Source organism: Staurois parvus, unplaced genomic scaffold (genome assembly GCF_062004578.1).
Source record: "Staurois parvus isolate SC_StPar_1 unplaced genomic scaffold, SC_StPar_1.0 ptg000207l, whole genome shotgun sequence".
NCBI lineage: Eukaryota > Metazoa > Chordata > Amphibia > Anura > Ranidae > Staurois > Staurois parvus.
This window is the reverse complement of record NW_028318003.1, coordinates 7,086,184-7,105,077: the sequence shown is the minus strand read 5'-3', so window position 1 is coordinate 7,105,077 and position 18,894 is coordinate 7,086,184. Positions and strand designations below refer to the sequence as shown.

Genomic DNA, 18,894 nt, shown 5'->3' with positions numbered 1-18,894 from the left:
TCATAATGTGCAAGTTTATCTACTCTCATGTCACCAGTCCTAGCCCCTGTGTGGTTGAATTAGGTGCCTGTTCTTGTTACTCAGTTTTATAAAATGAATAAAAATGTAATGAACTGGAAGTAGCCATTAACATACTCAAGTGCTTATAGGAAGTGATGCTAAATGCAGTTACCAGAAACAAAGTTCTTTGGCTTAGGCCATGGGTGAATGACCCCACCTCTATGCAGGGATGATGTATGATTCTCTTCTTAGGTCAATCTCTGGTGAAAATCTGCAATTGCCAAGTCTAGAGACAAAAAGTCCAGATTTATTCATGTCAGAGTGCAATTGTACCATTACCACATCAGAATGTTTTTCTTGGATATATTCACACTTTTTGTTGCAACAGAAAACAAGGGACTGGAGACCAGTGATACACCTAAAATGTCTTTCCAAGTTTCTAAACAAATATATAAGACTAGAGTGATTCAAGATGGCGTCTTTACCAACAATATTACAAATCGTTTAGCCAGATGACTGGCTCCTTTCTATCAGTTTAATAGATGTATATTTCCACTCAGATTTTAAAAGGTTTCTACCCTTCTCAGTCACACAACTTAATTTTTTAATGTGTCTGCCTTCATTTTAGCCTCACAATGGCACTTAGGGCTTTCACAAAGGCTAGCTAGCATAGTAGCTTTAGTGGCCCACCTTTGAGAAAAAGGTGTGCATACACTGATGAGCCGTAAGTTTATGACCACTGACAGTTAAAACGAATAACATCGATACAATGGCACCTGATAATGGGTGGGATATATTAGGCAGAAAGTGAACATGTTGTCCCTGAAGTTCATACAATAAAAGCAGAAAAAAAAATGGGCAAGCATATAGATTTGAGCAACTTTGACAAGGGCCAAGTTGTAATAGCTACATGACTGAGTAAGATCAACTGCAAACTACAGCTCTTGTGGAATGTTCCCAGTCTGCAATGGTCAGGACCTATCAAAAGTGGTCCAAGGAAGGAAAATCAGTGAACAAATTAATGGGTCACGGCTGGCATTACTCACTGATGCCCACGGGGAGTGAAGGCTGGCTCATGTAGTCTGATCCAATAGAAGAGCTACGTAGCTCAAATTACTGAAAAAGTTAATGCTGGTTCTAATAGTAAAGTGTCAGAACACATAGTGTATTTCAGTTTGGTGTGTATGGGGCTGCATAGTCACATACCAGTCAGGGTTCACCCATTCTGACCCATGTCCACAGCCAAAGGTGCCTACAATGAACATGTGAGCATCAGAACTGGGATACTGTGCAATGGAAGAGGATGTCTTCAAGCAGTTGACTCAAAGCTTGTGCAGATATGGCAAATTGAGATTGCCCCATAGCAGAGTATACACAGAGAAAGAATTCTCCATATAAAACTGTGTTCTAGCCTGTTTCCAAACCACTAGGGTAGTTTGCATAAGGACTGAATTGGAGTGTGGACCTCTAAAAGGGCAGATTACTATGCTTAGAATAGGATCCCAAAACACCAGCCTCAAGGGTGACTGCAGCATTGTTGCTGGGCTGTGAAAACCACCAGCTCATGGTAATAAGTATCGCCACCCAATAATATACTAAAAAGTTTATCAGGACAGGACTGCTACCTGTCAGGTGTAGGTGCAAAACAGGTTTTGCATACAAGGGGTATTTCCTATTCCAAATAAACAAAAAGAGGATACAGTTTATTTTCCAGACAAAAGATTTAGCTAGTGTCATGGGCGTTTGCCAAAAAAAAAAAATGTGGGTAGGAAGATGATCTTTATAAAATTAGTAAGTGTAAAAAGGAATCAGAGATTAATATTGGTCCCTTTTCCTGGCACAAAGCCAGTGTGATCCTTGTGAATGAGCATAGAAATGACTGCAATCAGCCTTCTTGCCAGGACCTTAGCATCTGTATTTAAAAGAGAACTAGGATGATAAGAGACGCACAGGGTCGGGTCTTTACCTGGGGTTTAGAAATAACAATGATCATTTAATGTAGCATAGATGGGGGCAATGTGCCATACTGGAGGGCATGTGTAACAGCACTATGAAGATGAGACAATAATTCCTCCATACAGTATAAGTTTTGGAAGTGTAGAGAGTGCAGTAATAATTAGCAAAGCAGAGATTTATACTGGAGGGATCTGTTAAGAGATTACCTGCAGGATCTCAAATATTAGTTATGTGGGACGTAGCTTGAAGCATGAATGGCATGAAGAACAACAAATTTACCCTTAGGACACAACTTGAAATTGAGCAATCTAAAAAGGAAGGGACTTGTGTGAGTATGCTTACCCCTCTAGCACACGTAGAATACAGTAAGTGGTATTATCATAATGGCCCACCCAAGTTTATTTAAAAGTTAAAATTCTACTGCCAAGAAGGTGAGTTTCTTGTAAAATACATATGTAAGGGTGATGTGAGGCAAGGAATTGAAACACTAGGGAACATTTCAGTGGGGAGTTCATCCCTCAAATGTTCCACAAAACACATTTATTGTAAGTCATCACAAGGGGCAATAACAAAGTGATGGGGAGTAGCGCCCTCTCTCAAAATGGATCCGTGCAGGCAGATGTCCATACCATACACAAAAATATATGACCAGTATACATCCCAGGAAGGTTTGGCAGAGAACAGAAAGAAAGAAAAGTAGTTGACCAGTATCAACAACAAAAATAGATATAAAACAAACTGAACAAAATCCCCCCCCCCTCCAAAACGGAAGTCCTGAATATACCATGGTATAGAACCATTGGGAGTCATGAACAAAAGGCATATTGGGAAAACGTCAGATAGGCACATCAGAGATGCTGCCTCCAAGTATATACAAAGGTGTGGATCACTCAGTAAAACTGAAGGTGCTAAATTTCAAAATCAAATATACAACATAAACTTAGTGAGCCTTAGGTAACAGAAGGCAGGCTTCCATGATGGTGTAAGTGAAAGCAAGACATAGCAAGAGAAATTCATGTGCTCCCGCACACTATGGAAAATGGCGAAGGAGGATGAATTAAGCATGAAGGGCCCAGGAGAGACCTAGCTACCCCAGCGAGTACAGTGGAGAACAAGTGCAAAAACAAGGGAGTCGGCTTTTTATTCTATGCATTGTTTCCAACCAGGGGAAGTAAAGAAACGTGCATTTCTGCCATCTTGGATACAAAATTTAGCAAGATTAGAATTCGATACAGTATGACTTTACTGCAAAGCTTTGCCTTGAATTCATCAAAAGACCATCAGAGGTGTTTAGAGTATTGATGGAAAAATCTGGAAAGATCAGGAGCTTTGCCTTATGTTGAAGACCTCCCTTCATTCTAGCTTGTTTGAGCACCAAGTCCTGATCCTTAAAATTAAGATGCTTAATTATAAAAGGTACGAGGGGGTAACTCAGGAGGACCATGTGCAAAAGGCATACAGTGTACTCATTCCATGGCAAGGAACCCTGAAGACCTGGCTTTTCATTAAACAAGGTGAGGTTTTTGTTCTCTACCCCTTCTGGCAGGCCCAAAATGCTGAGGTTATCTTACCCATTTTTGTTCTGTGTCCTCTGCCCATCCCTCTAGTGACTTTTGTTTGTAAGGTACAGAGAGTAGCCGTGTGATCATAGAGAATGTCTTCAGTCGTACTTGTGCATTGATCTGCCGCCTCTATCTGCTCTCGGGAAGACATCAACCTTTCTACAGATTATCCCAATTTCCATTGGGAGGTGTTAAATGTTTAATAGGAAAAGCAGTCTGACATCCAGATATAAATTCCATCACTGCAGTGAAGGCAGATTGTGCTGGCAGCACAGAGTCACCGGGCTATGTGTGTCACCATGTCAAGGCTGATGGGTGGTTGCGCTTGGCCACTTTTTTAAAAATTTGACAGCTAGCAGGGGGCAAGAAGATCTTCTGCTAGCTGTCAAAGAGACCATGGAGCCCTTGCAACCTTTCACTCCATGAAATCACAATTTTTCCTGCCTAACAGTTATCTATTCCGCCATCTTCAGTTAAGACACGCCTTCCAGTCACAATTTCATAATTGTCAGATTGTTTTTGAGGAGTCAGCTGTGAAGAGCCTACTATGGGACGATTCCCTTAAGAAACCCCTGTCTAATGTATACAAAGCCCTCCACCTAACTACTCAGGTAGGCCTAGAGATGCTCCGGTCATGGATTCTGAGGACATCTGGGAATATCCTATGCAACAACTGTTATCTGCAAGGGATAGATTGATTCAATTGAATATACTACATAGAATCTACATTACCCCATAGAAGTTGCATAGTCTCTACCCTACTCTCCCGGACTCGTGCTGGCATTGCTCGGAAGACCTAGCAAGTTTCATACACGTCTTTTGGTAATATCCAAGGGTCCAGTCCTTTTGGAATGATGTAACTGAGTGTATTCTTAAATGTACACAGATATCTGTACCACTGACGGTTGACAAATGCATTTTGGGTCTAGTCCATTTATTAGCCATGTACAGAGTGATGAGAACATTGATAGGTTTATTATTATTCTACACAATCGCAAAGCCATTTTGCTCAAGTGGAATGCTCCTAGAGCGCCCACACTTGAGTTCTGGAAAAATCTGGTCAACTCTAGCATCCCATTGTATGAATATACCTACGAGTCTATGGGCTGCCCTAAGAAGTTCTCTAAAATGTGGGATATTTGGGTTGATTCCTCTGCAACAACCCCCTCAAGTGACAGCACTGTGTGAACGCACTCTGTCTAGGATATTTTGTTCTCTTTCCTTTTTGTATGCAATATGTTATTTTTCCCCCCTTTTCTGGTGGTATGAGCCCGCTACAGATGGTTTCTGGCACAACAAAGGTTGGTGAGCCATTGTTTTTTTACCATTGTTGTTTAGGTTGCCAAGTTCTTGAATTGTGTGGTTGCACTTTATTGGTTCTTTTTCTGTTTATATGTAAACTCAGGCTGGGTATGCCCAAGAGGCTTTGTTTTGTACTTTGTAATTGCCAAAGCTAATAAAGAGAATTTTAAAAAAATAAAAAAAAAGTCTAGATGTGTTTCTTAGTGAACACAATATACAGGATATTGAAAATGGTAGTGACAAACAACACATACACTCTCTCCAGTTGAAATCGATGGACTAGTGTCTTTATTCAACATTACCAACTATTAACTATGAGTTTAGAACTCCACTCAGATGGCAGTTGGATTATTGTGCCTGTACATGCAACCACCATCTAGTGATTTTGGACATCATAAAGTTCACCTGTGTCCAGCCTATAGACAAAGTACGTACATATTCCTAAAGTGTATGTCTATCCAAAACTAAGAAAAAAAAAAAAAAGTTTCAGCTTTAGGAGGAAGGGTTAGAATCTACACAGGGCTGCATTAGAAAGCTTTACCCCCACTTCATATCCTCTAATTTGACCGCTTATGGTCTGTTAATGCGAAGTTCCACTCACACTGTAAAAAAATAAAAGTCAGCAGCTACAAAAACTGTAGCTGCTGACTTTTAAAAAACAGCCACTCACCTGTCCCACGATCCTGCAGTGTCCTCCCCGCAGCCCGTTTCACCGGCCGTCCTGTGTTCCAGGCGCTGGCATCTTCAGTGTGGGCACTTGGCTGTAATAGCTTGCGGCTTCACAGCCGGGTGCCCACTGTGCATGAGTGAGTAGTGCTGCGCTTCCTGAATGGCAGCGTCATCTTCTGGGACCTGTCACGTGTCCCAGAAGACTACGGGGAGGGAGGGTAGGAGGACAACTTCTGCTTCCGATCGCCTAGGCCAGGGGTAGGCAACCTGCGGCTCTCTAGCTGTTGTGGAACTACATTTCCCATGAGGCATTGCAACATTACAAAACTAACAGTTACAGCTATGACTTGCAGAGGCATGATGGAACTTGTAGTCCTGCAACAGCTGGAGAGCCGCAGGTTGCCTACCCCTGGCCTAGGCGATCGCAGCAGAAGTGGGAACCTGTCAATTTTGGGTACCAGCTTCCCAAAGGTGCCAATCCTTAATGGGGAGCGGGGGACCAATCTTTTAAAGTGGAACTTCCCCTTTTAGGTGGAACTCCGCTTTAAGCATATACTCCTACAAGGACCAAGTTTGCCCACGTGGGGATGCACAGGTGTTGCATGCATCCCCGTGCAGGTAATCCCATTCTGGTCAATTGGAAGGCAGAGGCTATACGAACACCGGATTTGCTCCAAATTTGACAGCCGTGTGGGACAGGTGGCCTGTGTCCATGCAGCCACTACATCACAATTGACATGAATAGGACTGCCTGCATGGGAATGCACAGAATCCTGTGCATCCTTGTGCAGGCAAAAGATGGCCTTCACACAGATGTGACTTGATAAAAGAAGGGCATGCCTCCAAAACACGTCATCATAGCAACCTCAACGTGTGTCCTCACCTCCCTGCTCTCCTCCGTGTTGTGGGTCCCCTTCAATGGGGCATGGCGCTGTCTGGTGTCTGATCATGGCAGTTCCTGTCATCTCAGGCTGACAGCTAACCGTTTGTAGGGGTCTCCCATTTGGATCTTACCAGGGGTGGACTGACCGAGATGCCCCTGGTACCTTTTTCGTAGGCTTTGGGCAAGGACACAGGGGCCCCATGATCCCCTATTGCCCAGGGGTCCCAGAAGTTGTCAGTCTGCCCCTGGATCTTACAGCAGTCATCCAGGAGAGTCTTTGTAGATTGTTGACATGCTTGTTCATCTTACCTCTGGAAGAATGTGAGTGTATTGGGTGAAGGTTTTATTGCTAAAACTATTACACTAGGGCGGTTGTGCGCTGTCCTTTGTTTTGTTCCAGATTTTTTTCCCACCACCTAGTGGATTCAGTAGAGTGCTGCAGTACCATTTACATCACCTATGTTCATCTTTACCAGTCTGTTTCAGTGGTGATATAGATCAGCGCAATTGCTAGTTTTTATGCATATGGATTTTGCGCCCATGTTAATGAGGCCTAAATATACCATATAAAGCCGAGGAGCGCCATGGTAGTTCATTGAAGCTTCCTGGCAGAATATATGCTTGCTTTTACATCCCGTACTGCAAGCAGATATTCTGACAGGTCTGCAGGAGACCTGCATAGCATCAGCGATCTACTGATTGCAGGTCCAATGCTTTCCAGGCTAAGTAGACAAAAATTATAAATACATGTTTTTTTACCTGCAAAAAATGTGCATTTATTATTATTTTTTGTCTAAAAGGTGAGTTTATCATTTAAGGTTGCTACTGCAATATTGCCATGATTTTCAGTGCAATTAGGTAGTGCGACTTGGCTAAATTTTTTGCATATTCTATGGGGCCAAGTTGCACCAAAGCAGCACAGCAACCCTTTGCAAAAATCACACTGTGCTTCGTCGCATTGATTTGAACTGGCACCGTTGAATAAATGTGATTTTCCATGTCATGCGATTCTGTGTGCCTCAAGTCACATCAGAAGTAGTGCTATTGTGAACCAGCACTTAGTTTGATTCACTTAAACATTCCATAGGCGATGTACAGTTGCAAGAAAAAGTATGTGAACCCTTGGGATTACGTGGAGTTTTGCATGAATTGGGCATAAAATGTGCTCTGAACGTCATCTAAGTCACAACAATAGAAGAACACAGTCTGCTGAACATAATACTACACAAACATTAGATGTTGACATGGTTTAATTGCACATAACATGTAAACATTCACAGTGCAGGGAGGAAAAAGTATGTGAACCTTTGGACTTAATAACTGGTTGACCCTCCTTTGGCAGCAATAACCTCAACCAAACGTTTCCTGTAGTTGCAGATCAGACCTGCACAACGATCTGGAGTAATTTTGGACCACTCCTCTACACAAAACTGTTTCAGTGTAGCAATATTCTTGGGATGTCTGGTGTGAATCGCTCTCTTAAGGTCATGCCACAGCATTTTAATCGGGTTGAGGTCAGGACTCTGACTGGGCCACTCCAGAAGGCGTATTCTGTGCTGTTGCAGCCATTGTTTTGTTGAATTACTTGTATGCTTTGGGTCATTGTCCTGTTGCATCACCCATCACTTTTTCTTGCAACTGTATTTAGATTTATGTATTTTTATAAATGAACGCAAAATGAAGAGCCATCTGCTTTTTCTTAATTTAACTTTATTTCTGGATCTTAAATAAAAGGTAAATACAAAGTGTTGTACACAGGTTCCTGGTTTGTTTTAGGCCCCACATGTACCATATGGCAAAAGTTCTAGGGAAACATGGTTCTCATATACCAAGGCATACATTATACAGTGAAATGCAAACATTAGAGATATTGCCTTCCATGTTATTCTTTGTGATACAAGAACATGTGTATTAGCACAAAATGAAAATGAGTTCATTTTTTATCCTTAAAGCCTAACCCCAGGAATACGTTTTTTTTTACCAATTTAATGCAGTGGCTGTTATTACTTACAGTATCAAGTATCAGCTCCATCCACACTGGAACAGCAGCATGGGGACTTCCCGTCTCAAAACAAAGTCTGGCTACCATTTATTTTTATCAAATGAATACAAGGCATCTTCTGATGCCTAAGGCTACGGTGGAGATTGTGACATCATCTGCCTCTCCACCTTAGCCAATCAGAAGTAGCCATGTATTCATTAATAAAAATACAAAGCTTTCTGAGAATGGCTGGAGCAGTGCTGTGCTCAGTCTAGCTCGGTTTTGTTCTGGGAACCAAAATGGGAAGTCCCCATACCTCTGCTGGAACACAATGCTCCATACCACATTTAGTGCATACTACATACAGTTTATTTTGGGCCAGCTTGGCATAGTATTCCTGGCATTATGCTTTAAATTTAAGATTACATTAATACTGAAGTCTCAATAAAAAGGACAGAAAAGGAAATAAATAATCTTCAGAATATGGCATTAAACCAAAAATGAAAAAAAAAAGTGCTGAATTTGTATCCTTAAATTCAGGATTACATAAAACGATCATTCCCAAAAAGGACAGAAAAAGGAAATAAAAACTTCTTCGGGCGAAAAATTTACATCTGACGGAATTCTTCACATTCCAAACATCAACTCCATGAGTGCTGAAAATGTAAACACAGTTATCACTACTGCAAATTTTTGAATCAATATTGCTATTACTATAAATTGATACATACTAAGCAGGCTATACTTGGGGTCATGTTTTGAAACCCTTTCTTCCCTTTGTTTCAGAGTACAGTTTAAGCCCGATTTACATATATGCGAATTGGATACGTTTTGAACTGCATCTGATTCACAGGACATGTGAACCTGCAGCCTTTTCATTGGAGCCAGTTCACATATGTGCAGGCTGGCCACACTGCACTTTCAAAAAGATCCTGGTACAATTGTGAGCCCAATTCAGATGCCATTTCATACACTTTGACAAGAATCGCACCTTAACCTCTGAACTGGAGGTCGCACTGGAGGGGGCTGAAATCACACTGAAAACTGGCCTACACATTTGTGAACCCAGGATAACAATTCGTGTGCCCAGGTGTTTAAAAGCTGAACTCTAGGCAGACATAAAATAAATGTAGGTCTATAACCATGATTACGTTATTATATGCAAGCAGTGTAGGTAAATGAATTTGATGCATTTAAGCCAGTATGGAGTTTATCACTGTTCAGCTTCTCTGTTTACTGTCCAGTCACAAGCTGGTGTCTTGGAGGCCATCTTGTGCTGGAAAAGTAGTACATGGTGGGAGGGGCAGCTCTGAACTGAAAGTATTACAACAAAAGCTGTTTTTCTTTCCCCCTTTAATGGGCTAATCATTACCTTTTGAGTTTTAAGTGGCATTAAAGTTCCCTTTGTACCTAAATTAGATACAATAACTCACATTCGATTTTTGTCATTTCCTCTTTGGTCTGGTCTTGCCACTATATTCTCATTCTCTTTGTGTCCCAGGGACCTGGAATCCTATGTGAGTCTCCACAACATAGAGCACTTCCATTCTGTACTACAACTCTATTTTCAGTGCCACAAACACAGTCAGCGAGGGACATAGTAAAAGTCACTCCTCAGCCTGGATTGAGAACATCTCTGTGTCCTTCTCGCGCTAGCGGTGTGTGCGCAAGGTGCTTTGATCGGCTGCATGTAGAGTTCGGAGTACATGAATGCACAAGGTCTCTATTATTTGACTAGTAGAACTCCTGAGCCTATTCACTGTCCCCACACCTAGCCAGTATGGTGGTTCCTGAAGAGGGGAGGATCATGAGGACATCCTGTGTAATCAAGCTCAACTAGCCTGGAGAAAAAATTAACTTTTGTGACCTCCACAAAAGGATCTAGCCTGTGATACACAGGATACCCAAATAAGGGTGGGTCCCAGGATTAGACTAGAAGTCCTGATGTGTGAAATATCTCAATGAGCATGTGTGTTTTGGACAGGGGAAGCAAGTGGACTTCTCTCCAGAACATCTCCCCACTACCCGAATCCTTTCCTCTCTAGTCCATCTTCCTGCTACCCTATTCCTTTTCCCTCAACTCCAATACCCTATTCATTTTCCTCATCCCCTCATCTCCCCAACACCCTATTCATTTTCCTCATCTCCCCACTTGTAAATAAATACAACCCTTGTTTCCAGATCTAGTGGTCCTTCATTGGAATTAAGGCACCCCAAACAGAGCACATCTTACAACGTATTCCATTTTCAACAGAGACAACTTTGTTTGAAACTAAACACTGCTCAAAACTAGAAAAAAAAAAGATTTTTCCTCATTTTGGTAATAAATTTCGTTTACATAGGAATGCATTTTTTTTTTCCAAGAAAATATTTGTGAAGAAACAAACAAACAAACACACACACACACACTTTACGTTCCTATATTAGGCAATTATAAAGCTTTGGCCAATAAACAGGGCCATAGAGAAAATAAAAAAAAAAACAAAGAGGAGAAGGAAAGGATCGGATTTAAAAAAAAGGAGGAAGATACAGGTGTAAGAATTTAACTGGCTAAAAAAAGATAGTATCCTATATAGCACAAACAAAAAGGTTTCCTAGCTCACTTACCAGCTAGCCTGCAAAAAAGAAAAAAAAGTGGAACGGTCTAACAATTTGCAATAAAATAGGTTTTAGTTGCACACATTTGCAAATATGGTAAAGGGTGGAAGCTACACAGAATTGTCAGGGCTCCTTTGTAAAGTATAGGCCCAGTATGGTTGAGTCTCTTCATATTAGAGCATACATTCAAAGCAGGTATGCCAGGAGGCAGCCTTTCCTCAAAAGGTGACGGGACACATTAGAAGCCCAGTGTGACGGACAGTCTTAGTGCCTTCACCAGAGAGTGGCTTCCTCATTGCTGGGACACGGGAACAAGGTATTATAGCTGGGAATTGCAACCAATAACTAGACAGACACTAGCTTAGGTGCAAACAGGAAAGGTTCCTAAAAATCAGATAAGAAGTTGATCACGTTATCCCAAACAATGCAAACTTAAAACCATAATATCAATGTAAAAAACAGGGTTCAGCGAGCGCTTAGAAGAATAAAAGCAGCTAGTACACTAAAAAAGGGAACCATATAACCTTCTAAGATAATCATAAAATGTGTAGTGCAGCGCTTAAAATACTAAAAACATATAAATGCAAACGTCTGAGGCTAAAGTGCACAAGGAAATGCCCAATATGACATAGAATAGAATACCAAAATGGTGACAAATGGTGTCCGTATCCAATGTGAGATAATAATTCTCAACAAACATACACTATATCTGACAAAAATACAACAATATTGAATGTCCAATAAGTGATGAAGGTGGTGGAAGCATAGAAAAATGATAAGTTGAACAGGTGACTTCTCTAGTCCCAGTGACACGTGATCCGGTGATGTGCAGGAAAAATGGATAAAATGTACACTCAGCAGAGGTGCAATATAAATGCACATTTACATCAAATACACCAGAGGTCCCCTCTGTCCTGGGAAGGATGCAGCCTGGAGTGGATACCTCTTCAGTGGATAGTGATGATGATAAGGCACTTCTAGAGGTCCCCTTTAAAGGCTGGCTACGGTCGGGGTCTGCTTTTAAAATTTCTCTCCTCTGGGCCCTGGGATGATCACCTGGGGATCCAGCTGGATATTAAAGATGGCCGCCAGACCTCCGTGATCCGGCGGCGTGACGGCACGGCGTGCAGGGGCTCTGCCTGAACGCGTTTCGTAGCACACGTACAGTCTCAAAAGGGGTATGCGCCAAAGGGGTATCATTAGTACATTTAATGAACAGCTACCAGCTAAACAGTAGCCTAATTAAACAGTGATCTAATTAACAGTAAGCTAATCAAGAGCCAGGCACCCAGACAAGCTTAGTCAGGGAGCCCACTCCAGACAGTCTGGCAACAAGTCCACAGCCCCGGATACAGATAAGCTGTCTTTCAGGCGTTTGGCTTTCACTTGTGTAATCTCTCTACTAGAAAAGTCATCATAAGACAAAACTCAAACAAACAATGTTCAAGCAGTCCGAAAAAGTGAAATTTATCTTCATAGATTTTTTGAAGGAGATTGTTGATAAATATTTCCGTCCCACAAAACGGAGGAACGTCTCCAACCCAGTGTACAGGAGCACCACTATATTTACTCTGACCATTAAACCTGTACAAGATTAACATTACACCTTTCCATCCACTCCAGAAGGGAAGCTTTGTCTTTATTCAGAGAATTAATCCAAGCCTCGCTCTCAGGGTTCATCATGTTGTTGTCCATCATTAGAGAATGATCTGCGCTCTCCATGGGATAAGAAGCTGAACTGAGCTCTTTTCCATGCTCTGACCGGGAGAAGCAGACCAAATCCCTGGTCGCAGGGAAGAGTTGTTTTCGGTAGGTGTGGAGCAGAGTTCATGATGGAGCAGATGTCATGAACCCTGTCTGGCTTCCGCATCATCTGGGAGTTTGAGCTCCTCTGTCTCAGCCTGTCTCTGGGGAGAGGGGTCACCTGTCCTGACTCCCTGGAGCTGGGAAGACACATGGTAGGTGCTAGGCAGAGGCCAGTGGCATTCAGCTGGGAGATCTTTACCATTCCAGGGCTCAGTCTGCTGATGGGGATGGGCCAACTGCCTGGAGCTGTGAAGACAAGGTAGATGCTAGACAGAGGCCAGCGGTGCTCTGCCCTATTGCCAGCGCTTCAGCTGTGGACTCCAATACTCTACTCTGGCTAAATGTTGGGGAGATATGGGCCGTTGATCCTTCCTCTGTTATATTGCACGATCTCTATTTGCCCACTTGGATAATAACCGCCTCTCTGATGTTTTTACACACACACACACACACACATTTCCTATGTTTTGTTTGTTAAACTTATGTAAAATAATAAAGACAAATTTGCCTTTAAATGTTGGGGAGAGAGGATGACTTTCTCTGCTCCCTGCATGTGGTTCTGCCGCTCGGGAAGGAGGACAACCACCTTCACTCCCAGACTGTGGAACTGCTACTGGGGAGATGAGCCAGTTGCTCCAGTTCCTGGACTCCCACAGTGGAGAAAAGATGACATTCAGCTTCCTTCACTGCAAAGTCCCTTCACTGCCGCTGGGGAGGAAGGACAACCACCTTCTCTCCCATCTCCTGGACTCCCGCAGTGGAGAAAGAATGACCTTCACCTTCCTCCACTCCCGAGTCCCTACACTGCCACTGGGGAGGAAGGAAGATCACCTTCTCTCCCAGACTGTGAATCTGCCACTGGGGATTGAGGATGGCTTCCTCCACTCCCGAGTCCTTGAACTGCCTCTGGGGAGATGAGCTAGCTGCTCCATAGCCTGTACCTCATCCAGGTACTGGGAAACCATTTCTCTGGTATGGTCTCACAGGTGCGCAGATCCTTGCTGGGGAGGGAAGGTAGTTTCCTCCGATCCCAGACTGTTGATCTGCCGCTGGGAAGGATGACCACCTCTTCTCCCTGCTGCTCTGCCATTGTGGAATATCCAGGGCACAGGCTGGCTGCACTCGGGCCCAGTGCCAGAGCTTCGGTGGATGACTCAATCCATAGGTACTCGGGCATAATGTTGAGCCTCATTGAATATATGCTTGTTGCAGCTCCCATTCTTGTGTGACTATAGAGTCCTAGTCACTGCTCAATCTGAGGTCACTGGGAAATTCCAACTCCCTAAAATTTCAGATGTCCTCCCATCTCCACTCCCAAACCGTGGATCCTCCTAAAGCACCTCAAATATCAAATTCTGGCCCCCACCAAAAAGTCATAGCTTTCTATGGGATTACTGTTCTCCAGCCATAGACACACTTGGGTAGCATACCATTGCAGCATTCAATACCCATTGTCCAGTATCGCTTCTGTCTGGACCACCCTATCCAGCTCCATCAGTCATTCCTGCAGAGGATGCTAGAACGGTATATGCAAGTTCAGCTGCAGGTAGTATCGATCCATAGGCATAGGGAGGACCTTTCTATAAAGAGGTCTTTCTCCACTTGGAGAGCCTCCCTCCAGAGCTCCCAGTGGAACGCGCCTCTCAATTCCACCATGTCTCAGGCAGAGCCAGGCTTGCCCTACTGGGTGAATGTCTCTTGCATTCACCACTGGGAACTCTGCTTCCATGGCGACCAGCTCCTGGAACACTTCTCTGATATCACTCAACTCTGATATCACTCGACACTGAGTCCTGGGGGTGGTTAGGACTGCTCATCCTAACCGCCTGGCAGCCCACCTGGGTGCCACTGTTAGCGAGCTGCTTCCTCTCCGCTGGAACATAGGAGCAAGGTATTATAGTTGGGAACTGCACCAAAGAACTAGACGACACTGGCTTAGGTGCAAACAGGAACAGTTTTCTATTGAAAATTCACACAGAATTTGCACCCCACAAAAAAAACAGATAAGCAGTTGACCTCATTATCCTAAACAATGCAAACTTGAAACAGTAATACCAGCTCATTTAACCATACATCTAATGAACAGCTGGTAACAAGTCCGCAGCCCTGGATACAAAGTACATTACACATGCTGTCTTTCAGGTGTTTGGCTTTCACTTGTGTAATCCGTCCACTAGAAAATTCATCATAAGACAAAACAATGGTCCAGAAGTCTGAAAAAGTAGAATCAATTTAAAAAATTTATCTTCATAGATTTCTTGAGAGAGGTTGTTGGAAAAGCTCCTCCACTTAGACCAGAAATAGTTATCAACCCCATCTGCAGGATGGCCACCACATTCCCTCTGACTATTAACCTGTACAAGATTATATTACACCTTTCCATCCACTCCAGAAGGGAAGCTTTGTCTTTATTCAGAGAATTAATCCAAGCTTAACTCTCAGCATTCATCACGTTGTTGTCCATCATTAGAGAATGATCTGCTCTCTCCATGGGATTAGAGGCTGAACTGAATGCTTTTCCATGCTCTGACAGGGAGAAGCAGACCAAATCCCCCGTCTCCTCCATGGGCCATAATCAGTGGGTAGAAGGCCAGCCCCCAGTCCCCTCCAAAAGCCCCTGTAGCGGATGGGTCTGTCACACCCAGCAAAAACACAATGGCACCTGAAGGCATTGAGTGTGTCCCTACACCAATTTCAGCAAGCAAGCTCTGCAAAAAATGGCAAGCTCTGCAAAAAATGGCAACCAGTATCCAGGGTAGACAGTGTTTGAATTTGAAAACAAATATGATCATAGCTTTTAAGTCAAGCTTTCCTATGTACCAATATACCATTAATGTAACATGGTTGCAGAGAACCAAAAAAAAAAAACAAAAAAAAACACCTCTTTGAATTTTAGAACCTCACCTTAGCCCCTGCTGTGTTCAATGGAAAACTTCTTTACTTCCTGGTATGTAGATTTGGGACCTTGAAACCAATAAGGCACAGAAAGCAGTTCACCAGCTGGCCTCATTAGCGCACACACACCCTGCACCCATCAACTATGTTTGCACAGCATCCCTGGGATCCCTACAGGTGTGCATTTGCCCGGCTTGCCAATGTAGGGTGTGACAGCAGCTATGTTTGCACGCCATCACCAGTGTCCCTCTAAACCAAAAAAGCAAACATTTATTTTATTGCAGCTTACCAATTAGATGTGATGGCTGCATTAGTTCTCTTTTTTAGGCTCTCTTCTATTTGCATTTGGTGATCCAGTTAGTCTGTTTTTCAACAGAACAAGCTCTTTTGCAGTTAGAGTGCTGAGACAAACCATTTAACATTGACAGGCTTACAAGGATCAGTTTTCATTTACTTATATAAAACCTTTATCCCAAAAAGGAAAAAATTGTTTGCTGTAACTGCTTTAGCTGGAGCTCAGCTTCAATTTGTTGGATGTACTAGCAGATTTAAATACACTAACACCCCCTTACCCCAAGACTAGCAATGCTGCTGTCCAAATCTGCCCCTTGTGCACAGAGTGCTGTCTCTCTAATACAGGAGCAACTATGACTGCTGGGGAATGTAGTCCCCAGGGAGACTGAGCATGTATTACAGATTGGATCTGGACTACATATCCCAGCATTACCAGAGCACTGGTGAGATACAAGAAGGACTATTCCAGAACTCAGAGCAGTCTCTGAGAGGATCTGGTGTAGCACACATACAGTGTGTAGCAGACTGTTGTCCGGTTGTTTGCTGCAGTGTCATGGATACAGAGAGGCTGAGTAGTGGACATCTAATGGTTTGTGGGAACGCCACCTTAGCGTGGAGAAGACATCCCTGCAGCTGACATCACTGTGACTGGGACAGAGAGCAGGAGGAGACTGGTCATCACTTTAGGAGTTGGTGAGAGGCTGCTGGTCATACCCTAGTCAAAATAGACATATTTGTCTATTAACTAGAGACACTTACACCCAGGTTCGGAGGAACTTTATTTTAAGCGCTCCAGTGCCATGTTAGGGAACCAGCAGGTGAAAGATGCCAAAGACTGCTGGATCGTTGACCTAGCTTTACCCCTTGGATAGGACCTCTCATAGTATAGGTATAAGGGGCCAGTCACTGGTCTGCTTGTTTATTACCAAGTGTGTATATATTTTGCAACTGGTTCACATACTTGACTGTTTGCCATTTTCCATTCTTTGGTAATTTCATTATTGTGCATCGTTGCTGTAAGTATCTACCCTTCAGCCCTGGTGTATCGAAGAGCTTACTGCTGCTTGGAGATTTGTGGGCATTGGGAACAGGGGATCTGAGAAAACGGTGGCCCCTTTGGGGGAGCCACTTAACTTAAAATTTTGTAAGCTTTGAAGATAATCTGCTTCACAATGCTTTTAGCTACATAGGTCAGTGAGAGCTTGTTTTAAAGCTTTTTTTATGGATGAAGAAAGGACATGCAAAATATTTAAAATGTTCATAGCCTTTGTGACAGTTTTGCTTTAAGAGCAGAGATTTAAAATCATGTTTCAGTGTGTGGCCTACTCCACAGGTCATAGCTGAACCAGGAGGAGGAAAATGAATTTTCAGTTACAAACAGGGAGCTTTTCCCACACTGATATTAGGAGCTATGCGGTCAGTCAGTGTAATAGTGAAGTGGGAGTACAGACATATACAGGCAATTGAAAAAGGTGCTTTACTGGTGGAAGTCATGTGTTTTGTTTAGTCGTTTTAAACGACTCCTCACTTAATGACAACATTTCGTTAAGGTTTTAACCCCTGGCATCATACATGTGGTTTCCATTGCATCCATTGACTAATATTAAAGAACTCAGCATATATGAGCCAAGTATATAACCAAACTGAAAGAAAAAAAACCACACCACACACACTAAAATACAGTACATGCTGTATCACAAGTTTAATAAAAGTGCCACACCCTTAATACTTTAAAGCAGCAATTCCACCTCAAAGAAACCAAATAAATTTCTTAGTGCTAGAACTTAAATAAAGGAATGCGCTAAAACCACAAAACTATTCCTAATTTAGTGTAGAAACATTAGTGCAAAATATCTCTCTCTCTCTCTCTCTCTCTCTCTCTCTCTCTCTCTCTCTCTCTCTCTCAAAAAAATATCAAAATTATGTGCAAAACTATTTAGTGCATAAATAATTTAAATAAATTAAATTTGTGAATATAAAAAATTTTCCAGTTCTGAATTTCTTCAAATGTCCAAACAAATCTTTTTCAAATTCAGGTGCTCTCAAAGAAATTGTGCCAAAATCCACCACCAAAGTAAAGTTGGGTAACTCACCAGAGCTCCATGCTGATCAATCTCTAGATCAGCAAAAAACGCTTTTTGCTCTGGTAGCAGATGCAATAAATCAACTTCTCAGGTGTGATGATCAATAGCTACACAATCATCCATAAGGTAGGTATCCACCACTCAATATAATGGTTCCAGGAGCATTATATCACTCTCTCTTTTTATATCTCTCCACCGAGGTCATGTTTGGGAATGAAAGAGAAAATCATGGTGCAGCCAGTTTTTTTTATAAAAGTATCCAACAATTTAATAAAGATTTACACTCACAAAAAGGGTGTCTTCACCGACACCAGTATAACAGCATAAAACAGCAAAATGGTATAACAGTCTCCTGTTCCCCGCACACTCACTACAGCGCTCGTGACTCAATCTTCTCCACAGACGTCAGCATCCAGCAAGCCAAGCCCTACTAGTTTCGTCATGAACGACATCTTCAAGGGGCGGTCCCTTGACGCCCCTTGAAGACGTCGTTCATGACGAAACTAGTAGGGCTTGGCTTGCTGGATGCTGACGTCTGTGGAGAAGATTGAGTCACGAGCGCTGTAGTGAGTGTGCGGGGAACAGGAGACTGTTATACCATTTGCTGTTTTATGCTGTTATACTGGTGTCGGTGAAGACACCCTTTTTGTGAGTGTAAATCTTTATTAAATTGTTGGATACTTTTATAAAAAAAACTGGCTGCACCATGATTTTCTCTTTCATTCCCAAACATGACCTCGGTGGAGAGATATAAAAAGAGAGAGTGATATAATGCTCCTGGAACCATTATATTGAGTGGTGGATACCTACCTTATGGATGATTGTGTAGCTATTGATCATCACACCTGAGAAGTTGATTTATTG

The 18,894-nt window shown here is 42.6% G+C and overlaps 1 protein-coding gene across 1 annotated transcript in view; it reads right to left on the bottom strand.

The window, feature by feature from the left end:
* Positions 1 to 1,808: 1,808 nt before the first annotated feature.
* FOXR1 (forkhead box R1) overlaps positions 1,809 to 18,894 on the bottom strand; it is a 31,158-nt gene continuing 14,072 nt past the window's right edge. Inside the window, exons 6-7 of the mRNA XM_089678644.1 lie at positions 14,884 to 14,970; positions 1,809 to 1,912 (exon numbers count right to left, since the gene is read on the bottom strand). Of these exons, the coding sequence (XP_089534770.1) occupies positions 1,809 to 1,912; positions 14,884 to 14,970 (191 nt within the window). The remainder of the gene's footprint in view (positions 1,913 to 14,883; positions 14,971 to 18,894) is intronic.